This window comes from Opisthocomus hoazin, chromosome 27 (assembly GCF_030867145.1).
Source record: "Opisthocomus hoazin isolate bOpiHoa1 chromosome 27, bOpiHoa1.hap1, whole genome shotgun sequence".
Classification (NCBI taxonomy): domain Eukaryota; kingdom Metazoa; phylum Chordata; class Aves; order Opisthocomiformes; family Opisthocomidae; genus Opisthocomus; species Opisthocomus hoazin.
In genome coordinates, this window is record NC_134440.1 from 5327915 (window position 1) to 5355445 (window position 27531).

The 27531-nt window shown below is 46.4% G+C and overlaps 2 protein-coding genes across 2 annotated transcripts in view; one reads left to right on the forward strand and one right to left on the reverse strand.

Annotated features, from left to right (window-relative positions):
• The window catches only part of LOC104330848 (fibrillin-2), a 111800-nt gene that overhangs the window by 65921 nt on the left and 18348 nt on the right, over positions 1–27531 (reverse strand). The window contains exons 3-5 of the mRNA XM_075444028.1: positions 26689–26787; positions 21938–22033; positions 18978–19073 (exon numbers count right to left, since the gene is read on the reverse strand). Of these exons, the coding sequence (XP_075300143.1) occupies positions 18978–19073; positions 21938–22033; positions 26689–26787 (291 nt within the window). The remainder of the gene's footprint in view (positions 1–18977; positions 19074–21937; positions 22034–26688; positions 26788–27531) is intronic.
• DAPK3 (death associated protein kinase 3) overlaps positions 17678–27531 on the forward strand; it is a 183039-nt gene continuing 173185 nt past the window's right edge. Inside the window, exon 1 of the mRNA XM_075444030.1 lies at positions 17678–17687. The gene's annotated coding sequence lies outside the window, so the exon portion shown is untranslated. The remainder of the gene's footprint in view (positions 17688–27531) is intronic.

Sequence of the window (27531 nt, forward strand, 5' to 3'; positions counted from 1 at the left end):
AAACTTCAATTTAGTTAGGGGCAAAGGTGCACATGGAGATGACGTGGTACAAGCATCTCATAGACAGCCTTAGGGCCTGACAGTCCATAGAACATAAACATAGAGGATGATGGAGATGTCTTGGTTTCAGATCACTTCTACTTGGCTTGCAGAGCGAGTGTCCTAGATCTCACCCACAAAACATTCTGGAAGAGAATTTCCAAACCTTTCCCCGTGATGTCTACTGTAAATCCCGCAAAGGGATTTCTACGCTCCCTGACAGTTCCTGTGAAGGCAACCTCCTGCAGTAATACACATCATTGTGATTAATTTCTTTGGCTTAACTCTTACAGGTCCCCTAGCAATTTTAACTAAACCTTGAAAACCCAGATGCTGCAGAAACACCCAGCCTGTTTCACATTGCCAACAAGGATCCTCCTATCCCTTAAAACCAAAAAGATTTTGAAGGGCTTGTTTGCACTGAGGAATGTGGGTTTGCCACTGTCGGGGCTCATGACCCTTGATTAGGGATATTAGCACAGCAGGCATTCATCAGGAAACAAAATTCTTAAACAAGAGGGTTTTTTTCCTGCTACTGGGAAGAGATGATTGCATGCAAGTGTTTGATCTGTGGCTGGAAAAAGGACCCTTAACCATGTTATTCTCAGACCAGAAAATTCCACATTAACTGTCTAAGGAAGTTAGGTGTTGGTCAAGCAGAGGTTATTTCAGATAGTCTGGCTGAGATTTGCAAAGTTGCTTATGGAATTTTGATGTTGGAGTGGCCAGTAATCAGTGGCTGACTGAACCCAGACCCCTGCACCAGCACCCAGATTAGCCCAGAGCTGTCTGTGCGGTGAAACGTTCGGGTTTGACACGTGAAGCAACAGGACACTGGTGTGCAAAGCGGTTATACCTACACCATGAGACACAGGCAGCACTGGCACCCTAGTGGGCACATTAGTCTAAAGACTAATAGCTCTGTTTCCAGAATTGTCTTAGGATAATGCAGACACTCAACGAAGCAAAACTCATTGTCCCTACTCCACTTCTTGGCTTGCGAGTTCTCAGATAGAAGTCCTTCCACACATGATCTTTGCAATCACCTCCCTCCTTTGTAAATCCTGACACAAACATGCAAAGAATAAAAACCAAGGGAAAGCATTAAATTGCCAGTTGGAGACAGAAAGCTTTCTCCCATGGGGTTGGTTTGCACGACAGCCACATTGGCAGAACCTATATTTGCATGAAACCACAACAGAGTGCCTTCATCCTGGGCTGCAGGAGAGCATCTGGAAACGCTGGCAATAAGCGCAGGCTTTAGACCGACAGTGCCTGTGCTGATGTGCCTTCCCCACTCCTCTGGCTTGTGCTGAGTGAAAACTGTGTGAGGCTCATCTGCGATCCACCAGCTGTCCCACCCGGCATCAGGGCAAGTATAAGCTACATGGAAACCACACAAGAAACCCTCTTCTGTCTCTGGGAAAGAATCAATTAGCACAATAATTGCTTATTTCCAGCTTAATGCTCCCTCCAGTTTGTATTTCTTGAACAGCTGGGAAGCACAGTCATACTTGAAAACTACTGCTGATAAAAGTGTCAAAAGAAGTTTAGTCTGTGGGTGTCACGGAGAGGTGAAGAGCAAGAAGGATTTAAGAAAAAAAAAGGGTAATGATTTTGAAGTTACATTGGTACTAAGATGACATGATCTCCCAAAAATGCCTTTGTTTGGAAATCAGAACAGAAATATGTACTAGAATGGCAATGGTGAGTTACCAAACAATTATCTTTTTTTTTTGACCCAAATTTTAAAAAGATACCAAAGCACATGGTCCTCATTAACGTTTCCTGCCATGCCAAGATTAATGCTTTAGTTTGTTCTAGTATATTCCTAGAAAAGAAATAAAAACAATTTGAGTTGTTTTCTTGCCCATTGTATTTTTTTTCTTTATAAAACTGAGAGGCTCTTACTCAAATTTTCAACCTTGAGGAAAAGGCCAAGGAGAGCTCTTTCTAACAACACCAGGGAACAATTTAAATCTTCTGAACAATCGCACCCAAAGAACTATGAAAGAAAGTGCTTTGTGATCCAATTCCAATGGATCAATCATCTCAGTAACAGACAAACAGGCTGTACTAAAGTATTAGGAGAGAAATAAAGAACCAAAGAGACAGCATTATCCCTCAACTCACAGTTTGCTTCCATCCTGAGGGCTGCGTGTGGTCCCAGCCCCCAGCTCAGAGAGCAGCCAGCAGAGCTGGGAAAGGATCAGAAAAGGGCACTGAGGATGACTAAACGTGTGTCAGGGCTTATGTATGAGGAAGAGCCACACTGGTTAGCAGTCCTCAGCCTGAAAAAGAATCACCTGGAGGAAGAGCTGATAGCAAGGTGCGAAACAATGGGTGGCCTGAGGAGGAACAGACTTGCAGAGCCGGAACCAGGAGGCATCACAGAAGGATAAGAAGCAATGCTAACTCAAAATAAGTCAAGAGAAGTGGTTCCTCAAGCAACACATAAGTTAGGGGGAATTCTTCTCAGAGGGGATGTTGTGAATTGTTAAAGACTGTGAGATGAGCTACAGGTGCCTGGTGCCCAGAAGTGTCTTACAGAGGAGGATCATACAGGATTGCCCTGTTCCTACGCTGTTCCCCAGACATTTGCTTACAGACACTGCCAGAGCTTTGAGGCACAAACTCATCTCAGCTGAGGGCCCTCAATCCACCCTCTTACCACTCAGTAAGACACCCGGGCAGCTAAATTTTAGTGTTGGTTTTGGTTCAGCATTGTGCTGCAGCATTGTTGCAGCTGGGGCCTCTGTGTTAGATAACTGTGGCTAGGTGGGCTGCAGCTCTGAACGTGGCGGTGCCTAGGTGCTCACAGTGCAATATCAGACATTTTATGAGCTATTCTGAAGCCTTTTTAACCCTAGGACAATGCAGAAACACCTAATAAAGAGGGCTTGCTTTCCCCCTTTCCTAGTCAAAAGGAGCACGGAGAAGAACATGTGGCTGATGTCGTTGTGGTTGCACCTACAAAGGGCTCTGCTTGCCTTGGGAGGTCAGCTCACGTGAACGTGTAACCTGAAAACTGAGACATGGCAGGGCTGTACGGAGAGCAAAGGGGTAAACTTGCACCTCCCACGTTATCCTGCAGAGGCATGGCTGGGTGCAATGCAGCAAGAATTCCTTGAGGTTGATAATGAAAGCGCAATTGTAAGGAGAACACCCCCTTCTAAACAAATAATTGACAAAAATAGATTTTCATATGTAGATTACTTCTTTGGAGGGAGTGAAGCCAAGGAAATTGCAGTCTGGAGTCCAGAAAGCCTGGCTGCATTCCAGCTCCCATCTGTTGCTAATTTTAATGGTCAAATTATTAAATTTTTAATGAGGCACCAATCAAATTTTATTAAGGAAATCTGCGCACTTAGGAGATGTCTAAAGCCCTTTTATAGTCTACGTATGGGATCCTATCTTCCAGGAACCCTGTCACAGGTAGTTGTCCTTCAGAATTTCGGTCTTTGCTGGTACGGTTTTAGAAAACCAAAGACGGGGTGGCCTCCTCGCTGAGAGCCAGAGACTTCTTCCTCTTCCCTCTTTCAAGCTTACTCACCCTTGCAATAACAGTGTCCAGCAGTAGGGTATGGATGGGTTCCACCTTTCCATCTGCAGGTAAAGCTCTCATTAAAGAGGCTGCAAGCAATGCTAGAACAGGCTTTATTTTGGGAATCAGCCAGAATCTTTTGCCCTGTACAGAAGAGATTCTCAACACAGCACAACCATGTATATCTGGGCCTTTAATTGTTGCTGCAAAAAACACGTCAGCTCACTGCCTGACTTAGCCTCTCCAAGCACAGCTTTGCAAGCAGTAAACACACGGCATAGGACAGACATCAGCTTCTCTCCCATTATCTATCATCAGCCTCATCCATGCACTGATCTCATTTGTCCTTCTTGCCCTATTAATTTCCAAGTAGACCATGCTCAGCGCGTTCAGTCTGTAGATTTCTTATCGCCGCAGAGTTAGATTAGGTTACTATTTGTGCCTGCTCGCCTTGAGCAGCCAGCGAAGAGTGAGAGTGCTCAAATTGCAAAAGGCACCGAGGAATCGGAGTGGAAGCGTCAACGTGTCCGCGTTAACCACAAGAAATTTGACTCCTTGCTATGCTCTTTGCTTTCCAGCCCTCGCCTCCCCCTGCCTATGGCTTTGAAGCACCACCTAGCCCGAGCTAGGGACCTTTGCAGATGCTGCAGTCAGGTTGAGGCTACAGCAGGTCTTATCTGCTGAGTCCTGCAGCCAACACAGGCCCCAGATGTGCTCAAAAGAGGAAGCGTAACAGGAATAGACCTCATTCCCAGTTTCCATGTTTGGCTGGTTGTCATGGCAATCGTTAGGAACCCCTATAGCTAATGAATGGTCATCCCTGACAATTCCAAGCCGCAAGGCCTTGGGGAGTTTATGGGTGGGATCCATGCCATTACACATGCTCTTACACTGAGCCACGCCATTCCACTTGCAAACAGCTTCCTGAAAACACCCCTGGAGACATTTTTAACTTTCCTCATTAGTGTGTCTAGGATGCAAGTGGAGGAACGCTTCACGGTGGCTGTGGACATCTGCCTTCACCCACGTGCTGCATGGAGTCCTGCTGGAAGGGGTGGGATACTGAGGAGCAGTAAGCAGGTTCAAGTACTTCTGGTTCAGCTGAGCCAGCACATGAAAACTTGTAGTTCCCTCATTTCCAGCACCTGGGGTGCTGTGCTGACCACAGATGCTGCCCTGGCTTTGCCCACCCTACTTAACCCAAGTTCACCTTGCCAGAACCTGTCTCACCTCCTACAAGCAGTAATAAAGAACAACACAATACTCTTTGCCAACCATGGCTATAATGTAGGCCAGAAATGCAGCTTGGACTCATTAAAAAAGAATAATCAGTTTCAGACTATTTAAAATTACCACTCTGAGGCTATCAAAAATTTATGCTCAGCAGTTGGAAGGCACCTTCTCTATTGCTCAGCTTCCCCGACGCTAAATGAAGACAATGGAAATCTTTGCAGGGAACGTCTCCCTGGGACATAGAGCATAACGCCATGCCGTTATTTTGCAGGGAAAATGTTAATTTCAGCAACTCCGACTCATTTCTTTGAAGGAGATCTCAAACCGAACACTTCCATCAACAAGGGCATTTTTCAAATGCTTTGTAACACCTGAACTGAAACCGGATCTGAACCTGAAATATTTACAACTTCACTTCATATCCAATTTAAAGTACTGCTTTGTTGTGGGGAGAAAAAAGCAGGCATTTAAAATTACCATTTCACTCCCTTTTAACTGGTTCTTACTATCCCTTTGGGAAAATTGGTAGTTTCTGTCAAAACCCTTCTGAAGAGAAGCATTTTGTTTGAAAATTTTCACAAGAAAAAGGATAGCTTCCCCCACTCCTCCAGCATCCGCCCCCCCGGCGGGGCGTCACCGGTAAATTAATGCTTGCAATGGGAATTCAGGTCCCTGGGTAAAGAGGCAAAAGCCGGCACAACTGCACTCCTTTCACTGCTGTTTAAAACAGTCCCAGCAACACGAACACGCCTGATCCCGGCTGCGTAAGCAGACTTGCGGAGCCCAGGCTAAGAGGAAGGCGAAGGGACTGGAGAGCCCTCCTCTGCACTCCCACCCCGCCTTTCAGCCCGTCCTTCCTCTGGCACCGCTCGGCTGGAATCCCCTCCTGAGACAGGCCACGGGCTGGGCGAATTCCTTCTTCGCAAAATAAATAAACAGAGCAGCAAGGAAGCAGAGATTTTTCTTTGCTAAAAATCAAATTCCTTCTCATAATAAACAATGCTTTCACTGAAGGTTTTTTCTTCAAACAGTAAGGACAAACGTTGCTTGTAAGTCATTCCCGGGGAGCTACAGACCTCGCTGGGATGAGGTCACCGCAACACATGCCCCAGGCTCTGGCAGGCTTCCACGGCACCTTCGAAAAGCTCCTGCGACCGAGGACAGGAGAGCAAGGAGAGTGGCTATCAAGCCTGATATCTTTATTTCTAGTTTCAATGAACGATCACCATCAGCGGGAGGCTTGATCCCCCGGGCCACGGGAGCACAGCATTGCAATTCTTGCTGTCTGTAGCCTTCTGGGCTTTGGGAGCAAGACAAACGGCCAGCTCCGGGAGCGAGCGAGAGCCGACGCAACCAAGGCAAGGCACTCCTCTGGCAGATCCCTTTGCAAACTCCTACCAAAAAAAAGATTCCCACGCAACTCCGGCTGCCTGTGATGGGGGTGTTCCCTAGAGAGCCCACGGAGAAGACTGGCCATGCCCTCTGGGACCTGCCGGGAGAGCCAGCTACTTCTGGATGAAACGCTGAACGGAGCGATTGATGCCCTGCTCACAGAGAGACCACGGACATATGGGAAAGTGCACAGTGGGACAGCGTCCAAAAGCCACCCGCCAAACAGCGAACCTGAAAGGAGCCAACCACAAACTCCGGGGATTGTTCCCGTTGCGCTAAATGCGAACGCAGAGATTGTACAGCCCTGATCGTCGGCCCCGGCACACAGCGCAGCTCTCAATATCTGCTGAGCCTCTCGGGCTGCGTCGGTACGTGACAGCTTCGGGGGATGGCGGATGCGGGGAGAACAGCGTGAGGGTCTCCGTAAAGGGCTCCTTTCTCATGGAATACTTTCTCCACCTAGTCATTTCCTTACCTCATACAAACACAGCCGCATTCCTGATGTTTAACTGTTTGGACTTTTGCAGAGAAGAAAAAGCTGGCTGGGGCAGTTTATAAGGCCAGACATTCCAAGTGCTGAAAAAACATATTCAAAGGAAATAGTAAAGGGAGAACTTTTTTAAGTTTTCCTGTCCTATTTTTACAGTTTCCTGTCGAAGTCTTAGCCTGATGAAACCTGAGCTAGAGCTCCACGCACAACCCTCCTCCAAGGGCTCTCCACGCCAGCAGCATCTGAGGCACAAAGCACACACATGGCAACATGGGGCCAGTAGTTCCAGCAGCTGTAGAAATTTCCAGGAGGGTTGGAGCAGGGGGCTGGCACTGCCACACTGTGTCCCCCGTCCTGGAAGAGACCATGGGGTCAGAACGCTGTGGGCTGTGGAATCGCTGCCTGGTCAGTTGGTGCAGAGACAGAGGTGCAGGAATGGAGGTGCTGGGGGTGACATAGGGGTCTGAGAGCTTCAGACTCTTCCCCATGCACATGCTTGCCCCAGGTGTAACCCTTGCACCTCTCAGACTCCTTTGGCAGAGATCACGGCTGTGGGCCTGCTCCTGGATATCAGGGGAAGGAGTATCTGGAGATGGTGGCTGGGCTGGGCTGAGGGTGAATTTGGGGGGATTCCTCCTGGACTGTGTGTTCCTGATAGGACCGTGTGTTCCTGACAGGACTGAGTAAGGGAAGGAGAAAGTTGCATCTGCCAGGTGGGAAGCATTTTTGGGCAGAAGGTTTGTAGACTTTGCCTACCTTCCTTCTGGGACAATGAGCTGGGAGGAAGTGACGGCAAGGACACTACTGAGCAAGGACTTTCAAACAATGTGGTTGGTTTTACAGGTCTTGCCAGATTGCGTTCATGCTACGGTGCATGAGCTGCAGTCATCTTCATCTGTCCATTGTTGCAATCAGCAAAGGTTTTGTATTTCAAAAGTGGCAATGCAACACTTGTACTAGGGAGGCCCTTGAGTAGATGTGGGCCAAGCAATGCTTCTCCTGTCAGTCTGCATTCCTCCTCACCCATCTTCATGGGCTTGCAGAGAACAGCCTTGGGTTGATATCAGTGCACCAGAACTGCAGATGTTTACGCGTTGATCTCCAAACGTGCTGCACTGAGCCTGTGACTGCGATGTGACGTGTCCCATTGCACTCCTCATGGTCAGCTGGCAGAGGGCAGCTTACGGCCCTCGCAGAGAGAGTCTCCAGATTTAAATGAAAAGTGAAACCAGGTATTTATCTTCATGCCACTTTTCTCCTACAAGGCTCAGCAGGTTCAACATCCAGATGGTCTTCCTCATGGACACCCCTCTCCAGAGTAAGAATGACAGAGAGAAAGCTACATGTCACTGCATCCAAGAGTGATGAAGGGTCAGAAGATACGACAGCCACCTTCCTGTCCAACCCAGAGCAGGCAACAAGGTGCAGCTGCAGAGACAAGAAGGTCCCAACTCTTGATGGTCCAGCCTCCTCGGCTCACTCAGCTACAGCTGACTCTGATGCTCCCACGTTTCTTAGAGGCAATGCAAATGGCTTGCCTTTGCACAAGGTCAACTTGTGCATCTCTCTGCAAGGACCCTCTTTGCTGTCACTTGCACCTTTGCCAAATTCTACCTATTCGGGCTGAAACAGGCTTGTACCCAGGGTAAGCAGTTTTGGAAAATTCCAGTCAAAACACTCCTGTCAGATTTAAAGGCAAATATTGGGAATGCTGTCTCTGTGAAGGTCTCTGGAGGAAATTAATTCTAATTTCAGAGGCTGGTTCCCATTGTGCACAGTGAACTGGCCTCTGAGCCACATGCTGAACACCAAGCAGAAAACAAAGGTATTAAGCAGACATGCTTTGGGAGCGCTGCCCACACTCTGGCAGGGGGAAAAGTAGTGTGTGATTGTCTCATTAACGATCCTACCATAAAGTCCATGGGCATGCAGGAAAATTATATGTGCAGGATGCGTCTACATCCCACCAGTACTCCCAGCAGACTATGACTGGCTTTCTGCAGAGATCAGAGGGAAATGTGGTTTCACAGAACTATAATTATTTCATCAAGTAAACCTGTCTGCAGGAGGAAAATGGCAACCTACCATTGAGTACAGAGATGAACTCCACTCATGGCGAAGTTTCTGCCAGACCTTTCTGCATAAATACAGGCACGTTATAGCAGTGGATGTCGGAGCTCTTCAGACTACAGTTGATTATCAAAATGCTTTTTCTACCACAGTGTAGAGAAATGGGAGCTTATGCCTCACCTTTGGAGGCAGACTGAGGAGAAGGAACTCCACCACATCTCTCAGCTATGAGTTCTGCTTTATGTCTTAACATCTGGATTAGCAGAGCACTAGGAAAAATCAGCTGAACGCCTGGTTTCTAACGAGCATGAGAAATCTCTTTGTAAACACAGTCTTTTGTTAAAAAGCTCATCTGGGGGGGGGAATCTTAACCACGGCCAACAGCATTCCTCTATAAGACTTTTGGTTGAAGTAATGTCAAGATTAATTTGTCATTGATAGGAAGAAGGGTTTGCCGAGTGCCCAGCAAACTTATGCCTCAGCTGCAGACCACGCTCACACCACCCAGACAGCTTTGAGTAGGCATGGCAGAAAGGAGCCACCGTAACCAGGGCCTCCCCTTGTCCTTTTCCTACCCCAGAGAACCGAAAGCCAAGAAATGTGTAAGAGCTCATGACACCCTGGAACTGCCTTGCAGCTCAGGGGATACATGTGGAGGCCCCGGCAAAGCGAATTGCAGTTTGGTCTCAGGAGCCACGTGCCGGTCCCTGTTTCTGGGATCTCTCCATTTCTCTGGGATTGTTGCTGTGTGTCACACTTCGGTCAGAAGAGCAGCTGGACTGGGGCTCAGTTTCACAACATACATGGACCTCAGGCACAACCAGACATTGTACAGTGGAGATGTTTTTGCCAACCCGACGTTTATTCCCAGAACAAAAAATTCTACTGGGCAGCTCAAATTATTGAATTCGATGGATCCTCCTCTGAAACGCAGAAGATAAGGTCAAAGACTTTTCAAAGTTATCTCAGATATCATTGAATTTCCAAGAACTATTTGTGGTCCCTTTCTTTTTAGCATGCTGTATGTTCTTGCACGTCTGGGCTCCGGGGGAGTTTCCAGCTAAAGCTGTGAAATACGTACACCCCAGCTGATTACTTCGCTAGGAGCAGCATTTTGGAAGGTCAGGACAGAGACCCGAGTTAGACAGGAGCGAGCAAAGGGACCACGTTTACTGTGGCTGCTTCCTGATATGGCTTTCGTGTGCACGCATGGGGATCAGACACGTCTTGTGTGGCTGCTTTGTTTGCTCCTACGCCTCCAAATTAGACTGAAAATTTAGAAATAAAAATCATTATGAAGAGGAAACAGAAAAGCTGAGACAAAGCCACTCTTAATAACTCTTCTCCGGACAGGGGCTTGGAGAGGCCTTGCAAGAAAGAATAATGGGGTATTCTGCAATATTCCCACCATCTGGAAATCGGAGCGGATTAAAGTGCAGTTTATGCGGAGACACTCGCTATCATCCAGCTGTATGTTACAAGGCAGTATTTTGGATCATGTATTCTGTTTATATATGGCCTGGGGTGTCTGTCACTAGAAAAGTTACGGCTGGAGGGAACGCTAGAAATCATTCAGGGTTTCTCTTTCCCTTAGACAAGACCGACTACCAGAATTAGACCTAACCCATATGTGTATAACCTTCTCTTAAACACCTACAGATACGAAAAGCCACAGCCTCCTTCCTCAATTCTTCTAGTGCTTGAATGTTTCAGGGCAGTGGATGAGCTGCAGTTAGACTGATAGAAATCAAATTAAATGATGAGGATGAGAGGAACTGCTGTCCAATGCAGTAAGGATCTTTGGGAAGTTGATATAACATGTAAAAATATGTTAATCTGAGGACTTGCATTAGCCTGACTCATTGTTAATGGAGATTTCATCCAGGACTGGAACTGCATCAGTTATAAGGAACCCTGGGTTCAGCAGCACCTCCCTCCCAAAAGACATCAAAATCCTTTTGAAACTTTGGAGAATTTACAGACACAGACACATTATGGAAACTCAGAAATCCTCCCTAAGTGCACATCAAAGGAGATTTTCGTGTTACATACATGCTAAACCAGAAGAAGTTGTATCTTGATATAAGAAGAATAATGGAGATCCAGGAAGAAAACAGGATCTGATTAGCAACAGCTTTAAAGTAAAAGGTATCGAGTAGTGATTTCGACGCTACAGAGGAGAATTTTGCTTCTGAAGCTGCCTGGGACCTGCTTTTACCTACTCTGGTTATATCCCAAGGTCCTGATATTTCACAGGGCTTTTGGAGAAGCACTGGACATGCAGCACATGATGTGCTCTTCACTGAGTGCTCTGTGGCTTCATCTGGAGATCTGCCACAGAGAGACCAGTCAAGGCTCTGCCACGGGATGGGATCAAGCCCCAGACGCAGACTCTCAGACTTCCTCTTCGTCATGTGTTTAACCCTCTAAGCACGGCAATTATTGAAAGCCCATGTCCTCCTCACTCCGTGGTTAACAGTCCTTCTTGCGGTATTTGGAAAGAAACAGGAGAAATAAGAATCTCTTCAAAATAGCAATGAAATGTTGAAAGACATGGATCCTGTTAGTGAGAAACTGCTGTTTGGGAGCATTTTCACTTCAGTCCAACCTGGTCCTGGTTATGGTTTTGGAAAGAGACCATGCCTGCAGTGAGGACTATGGAAGGACAGGAGATGCCCACTGCCTTTTCCACAGATGTTGCACATCTAGGATCTGCTCTAGCTCTAATCCTTGCTTTTTTTCACATGTTTGAAACACTGTGTGCAGCAATAGCGCTTTGTTTTCTTGTGCTGGCTAATGCAGAGCCAGAACTCAGACACTGGATGCCAGTTTTAAGTTTGCCATTATCTTTGCATGGATACAATCCCTTCCAAGGCTCTTCATGGGATACAGGACTCGGGAACAACCATGCAAGGCTTCGAGAGCACAGCCAGCTTTCAGCTCAGCCCAGAAGCATTTGCCCTGAAGAACACCATCCCACAAGTTTGTTTGTTGGTTTAACTTGTGGAAAACTTGCACCATTAAGAGGAGAGGACATGCAGACCTAGCAGACTTAGCAAGGGCCTTCTGAACTGGACAGATGGTAGGAACCACAGCCTCCACAAAGATCAAGAATGTTACTCTTGCAATCTTTTTTTCCAAAGTAAAAGAAGTTCTTTCACGAGAGGTAGCAACTGGCATCCACAGTGAAGACACCAGCATTCAGATGGAAAATAAAACCAAATTAAACCTCATCTTTGGAACACAGGATCCACACCTTCACCTGAATCAAATGCTGTCACTTTTTACAACAAGATTTTTCCTGCTTGAAGGAGAGTGAAATCAGAGACATGACATCAAAATGTTTCATTTCTCTGTAAAACTATTAAAAAAAATTGGCTTCTTTCCCCACAGATTCATTTTTTCTGTACTGCAGCTTTTCCTCTGACACTGATGTAATGTGAGTTCATGTTACTAGAGGCTGCTGGGGTTATACAATACATTCACTAGTTCTTCATCCCTGAAGATGTCAGGCAGAGGGAGGAAATGATGCTAAGATTCTCGGAGTACCTAGCTATTAAGGTATTTACCTCTGAAGTGGAGTATTTCCTGAATGAAGTGTGAAGGTAGTCAGATTGCTTCCATTACAAAGCAGCCTCTTACCAGAGACCTAAACTGTTGAACATGCAGCTTGTTGAGTGTACGGCAGCAGCAGGAACTCAGTTTTTTACAATTTAAATATAAAATTATCTCTTTTTATGATTATAGCAAAATAAATTCAAAATAAAGTAAATTTAAAAACTTTAACAAATCTGTAATCTGCGAGATCTGTGGGGTTTGAATGCCCTTTTTTCACAAGCATAGATGGGCACAATTTTCAGTGCTGGCCAGTCTAAACTGATACCCCAAACCCAGTGGGAAAGCACATCTCCAGAGAGCAAAGGAACGGCTACCGGCCACACCAGAAACAACAGCAATCGTACAAAGCTAACAAGCCATTCTGAGAACCCAAACTCCTTCAGCACAGACATTAGCTGGACTAATGCAGCTCTGTGTTCTTTGAAACAAGCTGGTGTCTTTGTGTGGTATTACCTTCTATACCTACAATAACATGAGATCGTGGCACCACAGAACCATAGAATGGTTTGGGGTGGGAGAGACGTTTCCAGACCATCCAGTCCAGCCCCCTGCCATCAGCAGGGACATCTTCACCTGGATCGGGTTGCTTGGAGCCCTGTCCAACCTGGGCTTGAATGTCTCCAGGGATGGGGCATCTCCCACCTCTCTGGGCAACCTGTACCAGGGTTTCACCACCCTCATAGTAAAAATTTTCATCCTTATGTCCAGTCTAAATCCACCCTTTTTAGTTTAAAACCATTACCCTTTGTCCTATTGCAACAGGCCCTGCTAGAAAGCTTGTCCCCATCTTTCTTGTAAGGCCCCTTTAAGTACAGAAAGGCTGTGCCTTGCAGCAGAGAGAAGCCTACAGACAACTATCTTTACACTCTTCAGATATTTACAGATTATAAATCTGTAAGGATGAATTGGTCTGAAGTCCAACATCAAACAAGCCAGTGTGTGACAACCTGAGTCTCCTGCCTAAACCCTACTACATATGGATTAGCCACAACACATCCTGAGAAACCCCTTCCCTCTTGATCTGAAGAATCCAGAGATGGTGTTCACTCATTAAATGTAGAGAAGTCCACAGTCCATACGTCTGTGGCAGAACTGATCACCCCTCTGTATACACTCAGCCTAAAGGCAACGGCTGCATCTCGTCAGTGGATCCTGCCCCTCCCTGCTGCTATCACTCCATCATCTGTAAGGTTTCATGGCATGCTGTGCTCAGCTGGACCCATCTACCCCACAGAGGGCTAACGTGAGGCTATGTCGTGCAGGGGGGTCCAGCACATTCCTGTGGAAGACAGCCAGTTGAAACCCACCTCCTTGTTGAAAAACACAATCTGCTTTATCCAGTTTGAATGTGTTTTCCTCCAGCTTTCAGTGCCTTTGCCTTGCTTCAGCAGAAGGACCTGGGTCAGCCCCTGCTTCCACAGGTTGTCACATTCTATAGGAAAGACTTCTCTGCTAAGGGACATCCCACCAGCCTGTGACACTGTCACCTAGCCACTTCTGCCAGTGCGTGGACTGTGGAGGAAGGTACAGCCCTCAGGATACAAACTGTGTTTGACCAAAGACTCTTCCTGAAGTAATGGCACCATTTTACCCAGGTGTCCTTGGGAAGAAACTTCCCTGAGGAAGACTAGCACTTCAGCTGGAGCAAACCACCAAGAGATTTCTCCTGGGGAAAGAAAATCCCTTGGGATTCTTGGTTATGCCTGTGCTGAGCTCAAGGAGTTTCTCATACAGAGATCTTTGACAGGGGAGCAGATGCATGGCAGAGGAGCAGACAGGTGAGGTCCCCAAATATAACAGCAAGTTGCAAGGCCAAAGAGTCAGCAGTTCAGGGTCATCTGTGTGCTAGATATCATCTGGCCTGCTTCTGCTACACTTGAAACACAGATACTGGTGAATTTTGATAAAGTGGGGCTCTTTAAAAACCACATTTCCTGGCACTTATTTCAGGCTGAAAATAGTCAGTGTCTTTTCTTAGGCTGAGGTAACATCTCCACCTGTAAAAGCACATCATCAAACATCCAGTGTGTCCATGCTGGCTGGAAGCCACCCAGCTCTTAGTCCAGAACCAGCCAGCCACAGCAGGATGAGCTGGAGCGATTCCATCCTTCCTAACAGACGGGTCTCTTAACACATCTTTTCAGTCTGAGGCATCTTCTGGTTTATTTAACACTGTGGCTCCAGCCTGGAGGTGGCTTATTGGGAACATCATCAGGACCAGATGCAGAGTTGATTATTTCAACACACACACCTGCCTCGATTGTGCTCTTATCATTGTTAGCAGCTGATTTACCAGCTCCTGCAATCCTTTGGTGACTCCTCACAGTCCTCGTGCTGCATCAAAACTTCTATTATTTTACAAAGAAATTTCACAGGGTGATGTAAAGAGCTGCCCAAACAAGTACAAGCAGCGGGCCAGGCTCAGGATGGAGCAGAAGAGTTCATACTCCTTTGTCCTACACCCAGAACATAAAATCTTCATGTTACCCAGCTATGATACACACAAACTGTCCCATTTCAGTGGGGCTGGGAGAGATGGAGAGACGTATCCTACAACACTTCCTCTCTTCTGCAGGCTGAGTGGCCTGATCTGCCAACCCAGATGGTTCCTATCAGCAGACATCTCACACCACAGTACGGAGGGAAATGAGTGTACGGATCACATTATCTCTGCTTGCTTTCCTGAAAGGCAGTGAAAGCCAGCTTAAACTACCTTTCCTTTTCTTTGTACTCTGTAGCCAGGACAGTCTCTCATTTTGTGCTCTGGAAGCAGAAGACACAAGGATGCTAGAGTGCAAGAGAGCATTCTTATCACCTAATGTCAGCGTGCTGCATCTAGTAGTGAGCAATGGTTCCCCCATGAGAAACACCACACTGGCTACTCCATGTAGGAAGGAGGAAGGTGAATGATGGCTCACTAGACAGTAACCGGCATTAGTGGAAGCCCTCTGCCCGAAGAGATGCAGGCAGGAATCCAAGGAATTTCCAGAGCACTCAACCACATACCCAGCAGTGCTATGAGCGCATCACCACGGAACCCCGGGCTGAAACCTGTGCTTCCTCCGTATGAAGACAGAGGGTTTCAGGCTCTGCTTTGAGTTAATCTTTCTGCAGAAAAATCTTTAGGAACTAGACTTAGAGCTAAACCCAGAGCTATAGATGATCCGTGTTGCTTTCAAGCCTGCTACTTGAGTCTCCTGTTGCTGGAGACTCCCAGGGATGTTTGTAGACATGTCCAATACCCTGGCTGCTTTCAATGGAGAAACAGAACAGAAATCCAACAGTGGTCATGTCTCCAGTAAGTCTGGGGCTTAGGGGCTTCATCTTCACAGGCCTAGGGATGGAGTTGGAATTCATTTTCTCCTTGGAAGGGTTAAGTTCTTCGCTGTCACGCTAATTATTCTCAGTAGGTCAGTCACAACCACCTCACCTGGCTGCAAGCTCGCAGACTGCCCGGCCAGGAGCCTCTTTGAAAAGTGTAACTTTTAACATCTCTCAGCAAAGCGAGCGCTCTGTTTGTCTTGGCAGGGAAGACCTGTGTATACACAGCTGGAGAGCTTGTTTTGTCTCTTAGTACAAGTCTGGACTAAACCAAATCTCTAAAGGCTTTGTAAAAATGCTCTCTTTATTTAAAGAATTTTATGCATTACAAGATGTCTCCAAAGTCTGCCCTGGCTCAGACCCCTTCTTTCCCTGCCTCTTCCACTCTCTCCTACCCTCTCCACTGCCGCGCACACAGAGCCAGGACAGTTGGATTTTTCAGTCCCTCCTGGCATTGCTGCATCCAGAAGTTTCTTTAAGAAATTTCCAGCTTTCTTTTCAAACACAGCCAATGTCCATATCATTTGATGAGCCTCAATACTTCAGATCCCCGTGAGCTAGAAAAGAAGAAAGCTCTACAGACACAGTTCTGGAGCTCAGGTTTCGGGTTTTAGGGGAACGAATCTTGCAAGGTAGAGCTTTCAGGAGAGAAAGGCTGTTATCATAATAACTTTCCATAGCTAAAGCAATGCATATCTGCATCTGCATGTGTGCGTGTGTAGAAAAAGGCAGGGACAGTGCTTAAAGAATATACGGCCGCAGCTCTTGACCGGTATCTGTGCGTGCAGGAGAGTACAAAGGAGGAGACTGGAACAATGAAAGGTTACTTCAGTAAATGTGTGCCGAGGCTTTCGAAGAGCTTTCCCTTCTCTGCATCCAATAAGTGTGAGGCTCAAACCACAGCAGAGGCCTTTTATGGGGCACCTGCACCATGAGGTTCAGTAGACGCTCTTGCAGCCCAGGGAACATTGCACAACTGTGTTGAGTTCTGCGTGTTTCTGCTGGCCGCTGTTCAAGCGGGCCTGACTGATGCCTGGGCTACCGGAAACCAACTGTTATTCCTATCTCACCCTCTAAATCACATTGCCAAGAATCCCCAACTTGGAAAAAAAAAACATTAAGGGCAAGAACAGTCCAATCCTTGGACACTGAGTTAAACAGAATTAGCCCAATCTCGGGAAAGAGAGGCTAGAAAAGCAGAATATTTCCAGGGTGCTTTGATCTTAATCCTGGGAGTTTGCACATTGGCTTCACGTTTCAGTTTCATTTCTGCTCCGTGCCACTCTCACTCTTGCCAAAAATCATATCAGAGCAGTGTCGTGAGATGTCCATCTAAGCCAACAGGAAAGGGAGAAATTCTGTGTCTCGGCCAAAACCTCAGTCTTACCCACACTGCCCAAATGTAAATCTGATCCAGCCACTCCGCACACGCTGCCTGGATGAAATACAGCAAAGCCACAGGTCACCAAGAGCCATATTCTTAGCTGGTGAAAACTGAGGTTCTTAGTGGAGCTGTTTCAATTCACACTGGATGAGCAACTGGCATCGAACTGCATGAGGTTTCCGATAAACCAGAGCTGGCTTATATTTCCCTTCAAAACATTTTTACTAAAATAAGGTTCTTTCATGGAAAACCTTAAGTTCTGGTCATAATTTTCAAGGTTTTTCAAGTAAATATAGCACTAAACCATAAAAATAATTCTGCAAAGGTTAGAATATTGACATTTGGGGTTTCAGATCCACGTTCATTTGAAAATTATTGGCTGTTGGCATTAGTGACATGATTAGTTTTAATTTTTGATGGTACATGGTATGACTTCCTTCACCCAAAAAACAACTGTCTCCTGAAGCACGCAGCACAGGTCAAATTCAGGCAATAAATAGAGCTGCTGCAGGAATTTGATTCTATATAGTGAGAGAGGCAGGAGGCTGCAGAAATGGTCTTGCTGATAGAGAAGCTGAGTGCTCGCTCGGCGAACAGCCATCTGCCCATGTCTGACGGAGTTCCTGTGCGAGCTGGCCAAGTCCTTCAACCAGCATTTTGCACGTGGTCCCTAACTGCGTGTGGTCCCTAACTCCTTGGACACCGCTCCTCTGCAAGAGCTGCCGGGAGTTGTACTTGCGGTGCTGACCAGGACCGGTGAACACTGAGAGTCCGGCAAGCCCAGCTCAGGGTAACTCAAGGTGGGCACCAAAATTAGCTGGCAGTATTGGGTCTGACTGGGATGGAGTTAACTATCCTCATCAGGGTGCTGTGTTTTGCTCTTGTAGCTAAAATAGTGTGGATAACACCCCAGTGTTTCGGCTGTTGCTGAACAGTGCTTGCACAGCATCAAAACTTGCTCTCCAGCCCCAGTCCTGTATTCTGGGGCTGGGCAAGTGGCTGGGAGGGGACACAGCTGGGACAGGTGACCCAAACTGACCAAAGGGATATTCCACACCATATGATGTCATGCTCAGCAAGAAAACCTCAGGTAAAGAAGGAAGAAGGAGGGATATAAGATGGTTATGGTGCTTGTCTTCCCAAGCCACCGTTACAGGTGCTGAGGCCCTGTTTCCCAGGAATTGGCTGGACAACTGCCTGCTGATGGGCAGTAGTGAACCAATTCCTTATTTTGCTTTGCTACCACACACAACTTCTGCTTTCCTTATTAAATTGATATTATCTCCATCCATGAGGTTTTTTGTCTTCCCTCTGTCTTATACCCATCTCAAAGAAGAGGGGAGTGAGCGAGACGTAGGATGGGTATTTGGCTGCTGGCTGGGGTCACCCACCACACTGGCATGTTTGAAAATTTTGGCTTACGTTTCTTTTCCCTTCTCTCTCAGTGTTTAGGAAGGGACTGATGGTGTCACCTTCCCCTCATGAGGATGCTGTGGTAAGGGTCTTCCTGGCATTTCTAAGCTACTCCCAGTTTACCAAGACAAGAAACAGGGAAATGCCCAAGAGAAAAATACCCTTTTTGTACTCAGCACAGGGGTTTACTGACATTTAACAAACAGCTACAAGGGGCCACACATAGAGTGAGAAGGTTCCAGAGACAGGGAACAGCCATGCAGTCAGCAGGCATTTCACAACCTGCACAGGCAATAACCAGGCAAGTCAGAGGGAGCTTTGGGCATGAGGTTGTCATTACAGGCTGTATCATCAGGCAGAGGAATCAAGCAGAAATTCACATAAAATTTAGTATCTTTAATACACAAGCTTAAATATAAAACTCCTGATCCTATGTTTTGTCAGCGATAACATCACGAAAAAGCATTCCTTACCTCTCTCACACTGGGGACCGGTGAATCCATAGACACAAGCACAGCGGTTTGGTCCAATGCATCGACCTCCATTCTGACAGCCGTTTTCACAGACAGCTGTTTTGAAATAGAAAGAGAAATCAGTGATTTCTGCTCTTTGTGAAACCACGGTGTGAGATGTGTGGTGCTGGCAAGACTTGGAGCATCACCTACTTCGTGTTGTTCACCCATCAGGAGTCTCCTCCACGCAGTGAACATACAGAGAAAGCTTGGATATTGGATATTTTTTTCCTGGAAAATTACTTCCTGTTTATGAACAAAGCCATTTATAAAAGGCCATAAACTCGTATTTCACTTGAGAGGATTTCCTGCGCTCTGGAATCTCAGTGCACTCAAGTCAGCACTGGGATTTAAATGGCAAGGTCAAGATGAACCGATACAAATGAGAAACTGCATAAAGGCAAATGTTTAGCGTATGACAACAGCGAAATGTGAGGAGAGGAGACTTGTTTGCCATTTAATCCCATGTACCCCAAGCAAAGAAGAACCAGTCTGATCAGCACACAAGTATTCAGCAACTTAAAATTAGATGGAGCCCTGGCCCAGGCTGCTCAGGGAGGTTGTGGAGTCTCCTTCTCTGGAGATATTCAGGACCTGCCTGGACATGGTGCTGTGCAGCCTGCTCTGGTGACCCTGCTTGGGCACGGGGTTGGGCTGGGTGACCCCAGAGGGCCCTGCCAACCCCGAACATTCTGTGATTCTGTGAGACCCGCTACCCTTAGCTGAAAACCTGCAGCCCAGGACTGAAGTCACAGGAGTAGGTTGCTGATTAGGTCCTGGGCTGAGGCTAAGCTAATGGAAGGGGATGTGGGAACACTTTTGCACATGACATGAGCAATTGCTGGTTGAGACAGATGCCACCGATCTATTAAAATCTTAGCAGCTGTAATGACTAATGAAAGGAGTACTGAAGGAAGGGGTTAAAAGGGATTTTAATAGCAGTGGCATTACCTGATAGTTGCTGTGCATCTAAAAAACTGATAGTGCCTATCTATTGTCTAAATCAACTGAAGCAGAGAGTCTTGCATCTCCATACAAAGGGGTCAGTTCCTGATAGGGGCTGGGAGTGGCCTAGAACCGGTCAAGACTGACCCTGCTGTATGGATGGGAGCCAGGAGAGAACTGAGTTTGCGTAGAAACAAAGGTCAATCAGCAGACACCGTGATGAAGAGGATGGACCTTCATCTTGGGACTCCGGACGACCACCACTAGGAGGCACTGCGGAAGTGCAACTGGGAGGAGTCTATGGAAATTACTTCTTGGAACTAATTATAATATGGAAATTATTTCTCAGAACTGATTTTGATATGCAGTGAGGATAGATGCATATGTATAGGTGTATTGGGAAATCTAATGTATACGTAATATTTGATTGTATAAACTGAAGAGACACGTTGCTGTTCGGTGCGCATGACTTTGGTGGGACTACCACCCGTGCCGCCCGGCACCGAATAAGCATCCCTACTTTACAATCTGACAGATTGTGGAGTCTGCTTTCCGCACGTCAGTACTGTTATGATCTTTCCTAAAGTTCCTACACAGAGCTTCACTCTGAGCTACTCAGTTGCCCAACAACACTGGTGCACTGAAGATGAGAACATAATCTCATGAAAAGTGAGGTCCACAGCAACCTTGTGTGATACCTCAGCGTGGCCCTCACTGGTCTAGCGCCAGTCTCCGAGCTGCAGAGAGGCCAGGTACTGCTGCATTTTACAGCCTTCAAAGGCTACACCCATCCTAGAGCCGAGGAAGCCGAGATTTGCTCTGCTGGGACGCTGCCAGTGGGACTCTCCATTGTTCCCCACCCTGTCAGTGATGTCTTGCCAATATCTGAACCATTATGAAAACTCTACTGAGGATATTATAGGTGGAGCTGGTAGCAGCACGTAATTAAGGTTGCCTAGCACGTTCCATTATAAGCCCCGGTTTGCTGTTACTTATATTTTTCTCAAGCTTTAGCTGTTCAGAATGAAATTTTCCATACGGTGTGCCTGCCTTTAGTTGAACTTTTTGGAAAGTTGCAGCAAAAATCAATCAGTCATAGCTGAGGATAATCTTAGGGGAAATACGGTGCTTTGCCCATCTATAAAAAAGTTTCTCATAGACTTTACTGAGAACTTGAGTGATTCTCCTATTGATACAGGGATTTGAAATTTGCCTGGGAAGTTCCATTGATGAGAGATTCTTTCAAAACTATTGTGCACACTTGCTTACCAGACACTTCTTAGAGATGGCACTGAAGCTCTTTAATTATTAATTCTACAATGTGCACGAGCAACGATTTCAAATTGCCAAATATCTTTCATGGGAAACCAAAGGGGGGGGGGGGGGGGGGGAATTAAATCTCTCCCTATGAAAGGTACCAGTGCTTTGACAAAACAGAAAGCCAAGTCATAAAGCATTGTAAAATTTCTTTCGATTACTCTATTGAGGTTTCCCTATAGAAAGTCTGTGTTGTCAAATAAACAGAACTAAAAATAGAACCTCCCAAATGTAACCGGGGTAATTTATAATCAAAATGTTGGTTTGCTTGTGGTTTTTTGTTTTTCTTCTCCTAATTGAAAGATTTCATATGAGCTAAAATGAAGGTTTCCCACAAAAAATCCACTCCCATAGAATACGCTGCTTATCAAGAACTATTTACAGAGAAATATCTAATATACATATATATTTGTATATATATTTATATATACATTTACAGTGAAATTATATCTAATATATCTGTATCTATCGATATAGATCTATATATAGATATATCCCCTAAGGAGAGCGGGCTGAGATTCCACTGGACAGGTGAATATAGTGATGACTTCAAAGAGCACATCAGTGTGTGCAAGGTGACCTCTCCGGTCTCGAGGCTGCAGGAACCCAGCCTTGGCCCTCAGCTCACCGTGTGTTCAGCAGGTGTTGCGGGTACTTACGCTGCCCACAGTATGTTCCAGTATAGCCCTTCTGGCAGAGGCAGGACTCCTCGTTGCAGCTCCCACCGTTCATGCATCTCACATTGCAGGTCTGGACTGTAGAGAAGAGCGGGGAAATATTACACGACAACGCAACAAATTGCCTGCAACAAGTGAACGCCTCGCACGTAACGGATGTTCACAATCTCAGCTGATGTTCTGAATCTCTTCTTGTCCCCGTGCAGAGTCTAAGGGTGATGTTCAGTGTCCAGTTCCTCCACATTAAAGAGAGAGACTGCTGACTTCCCACGGTAGGATATGAGCCCATAGTGTGGTTAAAGGCTTGCGCTTTTACTGAGGTATAACTACCTCAGAGCTGCTTACAAAAGTAAATACCATAGTCTGTTCTTTATTCCCTAAACATAAGACATATTTATTGTTCCTGTACCTGGTAGTGTTGAACTGTTCAGAGAGGGGAAAGCCGTGAACACGATGGGCAGTGGGAAACTAGGAGCGATTTAGGGGACACCATCCTTCGAGTCCATCTCACACAGGGCAAGGCATCGTTGATCTCTTACGGCAAAGTTTTTAGAGTAATATCGATAGACCTCATTCCACAGAAGCCAAAGCCACTCATCATTTCACTGCATTGAGGGATCTACCCCAATTAAAAACCTGAAGCTTTATCCTTGCTACAGGATGTCCTGTCATAGCTCACATGACTGAGGGTAAGGGCATATGTCCTGGTATCTCCCTTTCTTTGCCAAATCTGTCATTTAAACTCCTCTTTCGTTTAGGATACTACACTTTTCAACTATTTTCATACCCTTTTTATTATTCTTTTAGATTATCGCTCCGTTGTCAAAACCTGTTTTTCACATTCTGGGATGTGGAATCTCTAAAACACCTTTGTATTAAAAGACCTATGAGATGTTGGAGGGGATGGAATTTCTTTGGTGAAGGAAAATCATGAACTTTTAAGATATTTCTCTTCCTTTTACAATTACTGTGTGGCCTTCTTGGTAAGAATCATTTAATACAAGAGGGCTTTATAAGAAATCTGAAGAGAAAAGCACGTTTCATCTATTCTTCTGTCTACGATAGAGTTCAGCTTTCACACTAGATTATAACACACTGAATATGACTAATGCACTATACGAAAAGAATAGCAATAAACAAGAGTCGGGAAGTTTTATACTGATGCAGACACAAAGCCAGTCTTGCCTTTAACTGTTTCACCACTATTCAAAGTTTAAGGAATGTGGCATTAAAGTAGATGAGCACAAAAGGGGGAGGTTTACTGCTAAACATGGAGTTACAAATACAGGTCAAACAGCTTTCATTCTTTACTGAAACACCTGGAACAAAGCATTCCTCCTTTGTATGATGTGACAACTCAAATTGCAAGTGCCTGAGGTTATAACAAGTTGTGCAAAAACTGTTTTTCGGCATGTACACCACAGCTCGTGGCTGCCAGGGATAGGAAGGACCATGACTTGGCAGCGTGACGAAGGTGGGGCTGGGGAGTGCAGATGGGAGTGGATGCTCAGCTGTGGCTCGTGTCTTCTCTGCGCAGGCAACACCAGTTCCAAGCAGGGAAGAGCTGGGGCCAGTGAAAGTGAAATGTCTGTCCAAAAGGTAGTAGGACTCAAAAGAGTCCAATAGGGATAATTATATGGTTGACGCCTCGTTCATCAGAAGCCTGAAAGGAAGGAGGAGTGGAATGGAAGTCTCCGAGCTTTGCATTCAAAATGCTCGGCACATGTGCTGTACATTTAATCCACGCATCGCTAGTGTGGTTTGAATTAGTCATGATGTCTACTATTCTTCCTATTCCTCTATGGCCAGAGATCACGCCAAATTTAGATGAAAGCTTAATCGTTAAGGAAACTAAGCTTGAGGCTTCAAAGCATTGCCCAGATTGTCAGACATGAGACCAATCTCTCTGGGAAAAGGCCCTGTTTCCAGCACATGCTCACCCTACACCCCTCACCACAATTAATCAGCCCTGGGAAAGCAATTCCACACAGCAAATCTGGGAGGGCTGCCCAGAGACAGAGGTAGCTAGGAAGTGTTCGTCTGCCGGAGCTCTTCCTTACACGGTATCCTGAGCCTGGAATTCAACGTGTTCAGTCAGGGATAAGGTTTTGTGAAGCTGAGAAATTTGGGGAGCTCGAGGTCTGGACATAGGAAGAACGCTGGTGCTCATCCAGAAACTTTCCAACTAACCGGCAAAGACTGTTGCTGGACCTGCACAGAGTAAGTCCCATTTCTTACTTCTGCCACGATCCCAAAGATCCTATCACTATCTGACTTCTCTCCAAGTCTGGTACTGTTAGAAGCCCCTGCAGATCTGGAGTGCAGAACAACATCTTTCAACCAAGAATTTAAAGGCCTGTTGTGCTTTGTCAGGATTTTTCCAGGTAGCAGAGACCAAAGTTCTAGGAAAAAGAGAATGACGGCTCGTCCTGGTTAACTTTTTCCCATGATTGGATTGGATTAGCTCTACCATTTATTTCAAAGGATCAGCGGCTGCAGCTGTTCTGCCAGGCATCAGCAGTGGAGTTTGCAGGCAGGTTTTCTGCCTCCTTACTGACTACTACTATCTAAACAGTCACTTGCAAATTACTCCTAAAATATCTTTACTCCCCGAAGTAGGAAACCAAGCTTTTTGTTATGACAGGGAGAGGCAGAGTGGCTTTTATTGCCTCTGGAATGCACAATTTGTCTGCTTTACCTCCCTGAAGCATTCATGATAAATGCAGATCCAAACATCCCCACAATGAATGCCAGATTTGATGAAGCCCCTGCAGAGAGACCTACCCCCCCCACCCCCGCCGAGCACACGCTGAAATCCACCCCAGGCTCAGGGGAATGCCAGGTCTGTACCCAAATGTATATAGTGCTCACAGCATTCCTTGCATTCCTCCCTGATTGCTAACATATGGACCCTCACTCCAGAAACTCTTGCATCTCCAGCACCTTCCCCTCGGCAAAGCCCGGGGAAGGTCTGCGGAGCAGCGCACGCATTGGCTCTGGTGCTGAGCACTTGCTGGGGACATCAGCAGGGTTGTAGCACAACGTGGCACTTTGGAATCAGATTCGGGGAATTTCCTTCTTCAAGTCACACACCCTGAATGTGGTTGCGAGGTTGGAGGGGGCTAGTTCTCTGGCCTCCAGTCAGATGCCTGCAAGTCACTTTATTAACAATAGCTTGCCTACCGATGGGCAATAATGAAAAATAATTTCTGGGTTGTCTCTATCAATGGCCATCTGAGACCTTAAAAGACTCCATAAAATCTCATTAATTTCTGCATTTTACCCAGGGCACTAGCAAAACCAGCCTTCTTAAAACAACACTGTGCCACCGCTCTGTTCCTTTGCTTGCAGGTTCTTTTTTTGGCTGGTGTGTTTGAGTAGTGTCGTCATGTATGGGTGGACTGCTTATAGAGCCAGGTGCAAATGGCCACCCAGTATCACATCTGGAGATCCAGAGTGCACGCCAGCCCCCACTGACACCCTGCTACTCACTTTAGAAACAACTGAAGCCCTTTTGGGCAGAGCTGTTGGCTCATGTGTAGCCTGCGTAGATGCAGGTGGGTCTCTCTGCTGGCTTACAGAAGTATGGGTGGAAGGACTTGCTGGCCATCTCCATCCAGCCTCCCACAGATCACGCTGGCTACAACTTTGGCTAGCTAAGCCTTCAAACCTCACAAGGAGGGCGATCCCCCCAGCTCTGGTTACCTGTCCCAGCACTGCAGCACCCTCCAGTGTAAAAAAATTGTCTTCATGCCTGAAGATCCCAAGCAGCAACTCATGGCCATTTACCTCTGTTACACGACTATTGACTCTTTTCCAGCCTGGTGTCTACCACAACTCTCAAGTCCTTTCCAGCAGTACATTGAAAAAAAGGGCACAAAGGAGCAATAATTCCCTTCCAGAAAGTATACAAGAGCCATTAGCTCTCAGGATTTAGACTCAAGCACGAGGAGTGTTTTCTGTGCAGAGCCATGTGCTGCAGGGTAACAGAGTGGCTGCAAGCAGGACCTGGTCTTGAATATGTCCTGCAGGGATTACCAGAGGAATATGGGAATTGCTTTCTGGATATGTGACTGTCACGCTGCTGAGTCCTCAATAATTTTTCAGAAACCTCAGCCACCCAGTCATCCTCCCAGAGCTTTTCAGTTTTTCATCCTGATGGTCTGAGATGGGAGAACAAAGCAGAAAGAGTGGCAACGCAGTTTCTGCATTCCCAGCTCCACCAGTGCGCAACTTCATCGTGTCACTGCGGTTTGCTAAAAATGCTGGGCAACTCTCCCTGGCATCCAAATCACAGCCTAGGAAAAACTTCATCATTTTTTCCAATGGAAAAAATATTTATTTGGTTAACAAAAGCAGTGACAGATTTAATTCTACTTCAAAGAACAGCCAGGAGTTGATGGACTCTTTGGCAGCAGTGCTGCTATTTGCTGCTGTGAGATGTGGGTTTTGAGCTGCATCCTGTAGGATTTCCCACACCAAAGTAGCAGAAATTGCAAACAGGTTGCCAGTTTTCTCCAGGTACTGGGAGCAGTGAAGACCCTTAGTGAAAATGCCCCAAAAAACAAAACATTTTGTGACTACTGCCCAATTCAGACTAGAGCCTGGCTGCCAAAACACAAAATATTTCAGAGAGGCAAAGCGAGACATTTCCTTTCATGGTGACTGGGAAATTTTCAAGAGAGCCCATAACTACTCCGGAGGGAGGAGAATCACCAGCAATGTTCTCTTACCTCCAACTGAGCCACAGTTGGGAGAAAGTTGTCCATTGGAGCACGTACACATGTTTGGCCGTGAACAAAATCCATCACCACAAGAATTCCTGCAAATTGCTGGAGGAAGAGAAAGACACAGCGATCAGCACAGCGTGCTAGTCAGTGAACTTGCTCGCAGATGCGCTTCTGGCTGCTGAAAGGGTTTGAAATCATCTCTTAAGAATAATAACCCGGGGAGGAACCTGGGGCACATCTTGAGGACCCGGCATGGGCAGAGCAACAGTGGGAAGGACCCACTTGTTTATAAGGAGTTCCTGGAGACATCTTCCTTTCATCACAGACTGTGGCTGGTCCTGCTACCACATTGCTTTTTCAACAGCAGATTATGGGGAAGACGTGGCACATTTTGCTACTTCTGCCCGCTAAAAGTGTTTCTCAGCAGAGACAAGGAACAGTCACACTGAGCCAGGTTCTTTTTTCCTGTAACATTTCCGTGTTTCCATGAAACATGTTGCAGTCCATGGTCTGGCACTGAGGAAACTGGCTGCTACTGAGCTACATCTCCTGTTAAATGAGGGGTTGAGCCTGAGTCAGCCAGAGATGCAGCAGCAGGATGCCTTCGTATCAATCCCCATCCTTTCTTGCCCAGGACCCCTGCTAATCTCTTCCCCTTCCTGTGCCATGGGAGCCAAGAGCATAGCTGGCAGTATTGCTCCACCTGTGTAAGCACAGATTTTATTAGAGCCCCATGAAAGTATCCCATCTCTGTGTGTTTTATAAATACAATTACAACACACAGTCCCCTGAGGACCTCCAGCCCAGATGGCATGTTTTGCAGTTATGAGAAAAGTCAGCAGACAG